The sequence below is a fragment of the Gorilla gorilla genome, chromosome X (genome assembly GCF_029281585.2).
Source record: "Gorilla gorilla gorilla isolate KB3781 chromosome X, NHGRI_mGorGor1-v2.1_pri, whole genome shotgun sequence".
Lineage (NCBI taxonomy): Eukaryota > Metazoa > Chordata > Mammalia > Primates > Hominidae > Gorilla > Gorilla gorilla.
In genome coordinates this window covers 65,494,249-65,500,969 of record NC_073247.2, presented here as the reverse complement: position 1 = coordinate 65,500,969, position 6,721 = coordinate 65,494,249, and the positions used below count along the sequence as shown (strand labels likewise).

The window sequence follows — 6,721 nt, the reverse complement described above, 5'->3', positions numbered from 1 at the left end:
CTTATTTAAGTGTCTCTTGAATTTTCACACATCCTATGATGCTCCCTTCCCCGGCCCACTCCCCAAGACAGGTCACATAAGGTTTTTTACATTTTCATGGCACTTTAGGCTCGTTCTCTATCCCAGCATTTACTGCACTGCCAGTTTACCTATTTTTCTTTCCCACATAATCTAGAACATTCTTTGGACCTGGAGGATATGTACTAGGGAGTATCCCTAGAATCTAGACTGGTGCCTCACATAACAGGTGGTCAGAAAATGCGCAAGATGTACTATTCGTTAGGCTTTTATTTTTCTCTATGTTCTGCAGTAACTAAGGAAAATCATGGTAAATGTCAATCTTCACACAACAGCAGACACAAAGGGTTTCAGAAACGTCAGATATGAAGAAATCCTCCATCCTTCTTCAACATTTTACTGGGTATTTCAACTTCAAAAGAACAGCTTATTTCTATAAGTGCTGTACAAGATCATAGAATATGATGGAACGACTTCATTTTAGAACGTTAGCAAAACTGTCATACTAAATGTCAATGACAGGAAACAAAGAAAAAAATTTGTTCAATTATATTTTTAAACATATGTTATTCTCAACAAACGGAATTTTAAAACGAATACAATTTTCCATTATCAAAAGCAAACACTCTATTTCGCAGTTGAACAATGATCACTGATCACAAATATCAAATACAGTGTCCCCCGCCCCCAATCGACATCATTTTCAACTTAGGACCCTGGCATCTACTCCTTGGGGTACCTGTGACTCTCTTTTACACCCCCAAGGGTCTGCCTCAGATCTACTTAAGGGGCGGAATAACCCCTAGCACCTGAATTGAGGATAGCCTCAACCTCTGCATCATCGTCCGAATCCCAGTCATAATTACAAGGCCAGTCTTTAGAGCATCGGTTACGAACCCTTGCCACAAAATGCATGACTTTCAGTTTGCTCGATTCCACGTGTGCTCGGGGCCCCCAGAAGAACTCATACTCCACCGGACTGCTACGGGGCACCGGTTTATAAATCAGGTACCCTCTGCGCACAAACTCTTCTGTGACGATCTTCTTCGGATCTCCAAAGATGCTGTGCTGACGTCCAGGCTGCATTCCTAACTTCCCCAGCACTTTCCAGACCAGAGCTTCCTTGGCGCTGTTGCCCATGATGAAGATGAGCGCTAATATAGACATCAGGAGACTTTTCTTGGTGCCCTGAAAATTGCTCCGGGGCACCGAAGGCTTTTGTGCTTGGGCAGTGCTCGAGGCTTCTTCAGGGGTGGTAGAGGCCTCCTCTGGAGTGCTCGGGTCTTCCTCGGGGCCGCTCAGGTCGTCTTCGGGGGTGCTCGCTACCACAGAGGCGGCCATAGGGGTCTCGGAGGCCTCTGAAGCCTGGATTTTGCGATTGTTGCGGTTCTCTTCTGCGGCTCTCGCATTACGGCGGCGCCGACTCTTTCGTCCCCGAGGCATGTCTCCTGCTAGAGGCTCAAAGCTTACAGCAGTCCTAGGGAAGGATGCTTGTAGCCTCTTCAGGAAGCAACAGCTTTATACCGTAAGAAGCTGCTGCCGCTGGAGCTACCAATGTCAATAGAGTCTTTGTAGCAATAAACAAGCCGTTCTCAGCTACAAAGGCTAGTTCCCACGCCAGCTGACTTGCGCGAGCAGCCGCCGCCAGCAAGCCCGCGAGAAAGCTCAGCAAAATTGGCCCCGCCTCTCCTGCCACGCACACTCCTAGCACCAAAGAGGAAGTAGGCTGGTCCTCCACAGGGACTTCCGCTAGCGGATAGGAAAAGGGGCAGGCAGCTACAGGGGTGGGACAAGGGCAGAAATGACAGCTAGAGATTGGAGGGGCCTGGAGTTTGCCGAAGAGAAAAAAATAGCTTAAAGTTTCTGTATTTTCAGCCTACTACAAACATTCCAAGATTGGCTCGACGGTCTAGGGAAGGAGTGCGTCGGCTCCATTCCCACTGACGACGGGCTGTGTGTGTGTTGGGGGTTGGGAGGCCAGGGGTGGCGGGAGGGTGTATTCTTGGAAGGAGTCAACTGTCTCCAGCCTTCCTTTCCTGTCTTGGCTTACACAGCGCGTTCATTCGCTCGCCCTGTTTTCAGAAGGCATTTATGTGTATACTAATCAATTTGTGGTCCCATGTAGGACCCGGATAATATTGTTATGGCAGATGTGCTGGATGATGTGAGGAGATGGGACTGCAGAAAAAAGCAGGGTGAAAGAGGTGCAGAGCCTTTAAAACGTGGTAGATATATGCACGATATATATACTGCCCTGCTTTTATACATACATACATACATACCTATATCGTGCATATATCTACCACATTATTTTTATATACAGTGCATATATCTACCACACATATATGTATGTATGTATGTATGAAAGCAGGGCAGTGACAGGATCAGAGGAATTGCATTTGTGCAGCCTCTCAGAAAAGCAAACTGTTTCCTGGCAGACCACATAGGAAGCAATTGGAATAAGAAGCACTGGGAACTAAAGTATGCCTTAAGGCTGTTGCCATGGGGATGGAGAGGCAGAAAGACATTTTAAAGGTGACCGTTGAAGGGCTTTGCAGACAGGATGGATGAAGTGGGGAATGTGGAGGGGATGATGGAGTTCAGACTGGCTCCAAGGTTTCTAGGCTCCAGTCTTCCTGGACTCCTGATTTATTTCGCTTCTTTCAGAGCATACTCTGAACTTTATCCACTGCTTGCTTTTGCTCACTGTTTGCTCTGCCTGACCTGTCTTCTCAGCCTTCTCCAACTATCTAAATTCCATTTGACTGCTCACAGACCTGTTTCTCCCTGAAGCTTGTCTTGATCTGCCCAAAAGGGTAATGAGTCCATTTTTACTCCATTGAGGAAAGCCCTATAACTAGCACTCTATATCTTTCTTATGTCATTCAAGGTATTAGTTTAAGCAAGTCACTTCTCTCTAAGCCTGTTTTCCCATCTATAAAGTGGGGCTAAAGTACTGCCCTCATAGGGTTGTGAGAATTAAATGAGATAAAAAATGAAAAGCATTTATTACATGGTAAGCACAGATTTTGCCTCTCAAGGTTTTCCAAGCGGTGTGTGAGTGTGGCATTTAATAAATGCGTGCTGAAGGAATACATGATGGGAAAGATTTTATAGGTGTTCTTAACTGAACTCTTAAGAAACAAATGAATACTTTATGCCTGTCTTGCTGAAATTTTCTTTATAATTAGAGCCCACCGAGACCTCCTGTTGGGTAAGTTAGCAATAAATCAATTTGGTCAAGCAAAGAAAGCACCTCTCCAAGACACAGAGCACTCTTGAGCCAGCCCTCCGTTTGGGAAAACCTTTGCACGCGTTCTGGGACATGACCTACTCAAAACAGTAGTCTGGCTCCATCTGCTGTCCCACATTCTGAGAATTCTCGCAGTTTCTGGTCCATTGATAATTGCTCTAAATTGTTTTTCAGTACAGGTATGAACTTATTTTACTGTTTCCAGGAATTTGGGTCTTGCATGGAAGTCTATAGCATGTACAATCCTACCCTCATGAAACAAAAATGGGAGGATTACTTTTGCAGTTTATTTGCTTGTTTTTAGCATGATTTTTTTTTACTGCGAATTAATCTCAAACGTAGGGCAAAGAAGAGAGATTAATATTATAAACACCAATAGCTAGCTGTATAAAATTTAAATATTAGGCCCTACTTACTGTTTATCTTTTATATATTGGATATGGTAAAACCCTCCTATTACGTCTTCCCTGACCCACTCTGCTCTCTCCTTCCCCACTGTGCTGCTCTATAATGAAGTCAGCAATTATGCCCATGGAGACTTGTATATATTTGCTACCTACTTCTGTGTCTGTACACAATATAGAATCTCTTCCTTTATTTAAAGCACATCTTCATAATGTATACATTGATCAACACGTTGGTTTTCCAGCTCAACTTTATATTTTTTATGTTTACCCATGTAAATACATGGAACTCTAGTTCATTTATTTTAATTTTGTACATTTCATCATTTTCAATTTATCCTGTTCCTAACGATCCATGCCTATGCAGTTCCCATTTTTCCAAAACAAAATAATACTCATTAATATTTGTGTGCATGTTCCCTATGAACATGTGCATGCATTTCTCTAGGATCAACATCAACGAGTAGGGTTGCTGATGTGTTGGCATGTATATGTTTAGATAGAACACATGGCTTTCCACTTTGTTTCATTTATAAAAATCAAACCATTCCATACTGAATTTCCAGGCAAACCTTTTTCCTAATTAATAATGAAATCTCCTCAATTTATACCTCTAATTCTTTCATTCTAGTGGCTGAATGTTATTCCTTGCAATGGTTTTACCATAATCTCTTCAAGTGTCTGCCTGTTGGCTGGGCGTACTGTATTTCCAACTTATTTAATTTTCTTTTTCTATTATTATTATACTTTAAGTTCTAGGGTACATGTGCACAACGTACAACTTTGTTACATAGGTATACATGTGCCATGTTGATTTGCTGCACCCATTAACTCGTCATTTACATTGGGTATTTCTCCTAATGCTATCCCTCCCCCTACCCTCCACCCCACGACAGGCCCCAGGGTGTGATGTTCCCCTCCCTGTGTCCAAGTGTTCTCATTGTTCAATTCCCACCTATGAGGGAGAACATACAGTGTTTGGTTTTCTGTCCTTGTGATAGTTTGCTCAGAATGTTGGTTTCTAGCTTCATCCATGTCCCTACAAACGACATGAAATCATCCTTTTTATGGCTGTATAGTATTCCATGGTGTATATGTGTCACATTTTCTTAACCCAGTCTATCATTGATAGACAGTTGGGTTGTTTCCAAGTCTTTGCTATTGTGAACAGTGCCACAATAAACATACGTGTGCATGTGTCTTTATAGTAGAATGATTTATAATCCTTTGGGTATATACCCAGTAATGGGATCACTGGGTCAAATGGTATTTCTAGTTCTAGATCCTTGAGGAATTGCCACACTGTCTTCCACAATGGTTGAACTAATTTACACTCCCACCAGCAGTGTAAAAGCTTTCTTATTTCTCCACAACCTCTCCAGCATCTGTTGTTTCCTGACTTTTTAATGATCACCATTCTAACTGGTGTGAGATGGTATCTCATTGTGGTTTTGATTTGCATTTCTCTGATAACCAGTGATGATGAGCATTTTTTCATGTGTCTGTTGGCTGCATAAATGTCTTCTTTTGAGAAGTGTCTGTTCATATCCTTTGCCCACTTTTTGATGGGGTTGTTTGTTTTGTTGAAAATTTGTTGAAGATCTTTGTAGATTCTTGATATTAGCCCTTTGTCAGATGGGTAGATAGTAAAAATTTTCTCCCATTCTGTAGGTTGTCTGTTCACTCTGATGGTAGTTTGTTTTGCTGTGCATAAGATCTTTAGTTTAATTAGATCCATTTGTCTATTTTGGCTTTTGTTGCCATTGCTTTTGATGTTTTAGTCATGAAGTCCTTGCCCATGCCTATGTCCTGAATGGTATTGCCTAGGTTTTCTTCTAGGATTTTTATGGTTTCAGGTCTAACATTTAAGTCTTTCACCCATCTTGAATTAATTTTTGTATAAGGTGTAAGGAAGGGATCCAGTTTCAGCTTTCTACATATGGCTAGCCAGTTTTCCCAGCATCATTTATTAAATAGGGAATCCTTTCCCCATTACTTGTTTTTGTCAGGTTTGTCAAAGATCAGATGGTTGTAGATTTGTGGTATTATTTCTCAGGGCTCTGTTCTGTTCCATTGATCTATATCTCTGTTTTGGTACCAGTACCATGCTGTTTTGGTTACTGTAGCCTTGTACTATAAAGTCAGGTAGCATGATGCCTCCAGCTTTGTTCTTTTTGCTTAGGATTGTCTTGGCAATGTGGGGTCTTTTTTGGTTCCATATGAACTTTAAAGTAGTTTTTTCCAATTCTGTGAAGAAAGTCATTGGTAGCTTGATGGGGATGGCATTGAATCTATAAATTACCTTGGGCAGTATGGCCATTTTCACGATATTGATTCTTCCTACCCATGAGCATGGAATGTTCTTCCATTTGTTTGTATCCTCTTTTATTTCATTGAGCAGTGGTTTATAGTTCTTGAAGAGGTCCTTCACTTCCCTTGTAAGTTGGATTCCTAGGTATTTTATTCTCTTTGTAGCAATTGTGAATGGGAGTTCACTCATAATTTGGCTCTCTGTTTGTCTGTTGTTGGTGTATAGAAATGCTTGTGATTGTTGCAAATTGATTTTGTAACCTGAGACTATGCTGAAGTTGTTTATCAGCTTAAGGAGATTTTGGGCTGAGACAATGGGGTTTTCTAAATATACAATCATGTCATCTGCAAACAGGGACAATTTGACTTCCTCTTTTCCTAAGGGAATACTCTTTATTTCTTTCTCTTGCCTGATTGCCCTGGCCAGAACTTCCAATACTATGTTGAGTAGGAGTGGTGAGAGGGGGCATCCTTGTCTCGTGCCGGTTTTCAAAGGAGATGCTTCCAGTTTTTGCCCATTCAGTATGATATTGGCTATGGGTTTGTCATAAACAGCCTTTATTATTTTGGGATACGTTCCATTGATACCTAGTTTATTGAGAGTTTTTAGCATGAAGGGCTGTTGAATTTTGTCGAAGGCCTTTTCTGCATCTATTGAGATGTGTTTTTTTGTCACTGGTTCTGTTTATGTGATGGATTATGTTTATTGATTTGTGTGTGTTGAACCAGCCTTGCA

The 6,721-nt window shown here is 41.6% G+C and overlaps 1 protein-coding gene and 1 non-coding gene across 2 annotated transcripts; one reads left to right on the top strand and one right to left on the bottom strand.

Annotated features, from left to right (window-relative positions):
- Positions 1-270: 270 nt before the first annotated feature.
- Positions 271-1,952, bottom strand: MAGEH1 (MAGE family member H1). The gene has a single exon (XM_004064251.5). It carries the CDS (start codon positions 1,459-1,461, stop codon positions 802-804), a length of 660 nt encoding a protein of 219 aa, XP_004064299.1. The 5' UTR covers positions 1,462-1,952; the 3' UTR covers positions 271-801.
- Positions 1,953-2,285: 333 nt separating this feature from the next.
- Positions 2,286-2,396, top strand: MIR4536 (microRNA mir-4536). The gene has a single exon (NR_106506.1). It is a non-coding gene; the product is annotated as a microRNA mir-4536 (primary transcript).
- Positions 2,397-6,721: the final 4,325 nt, after the last annotated feature.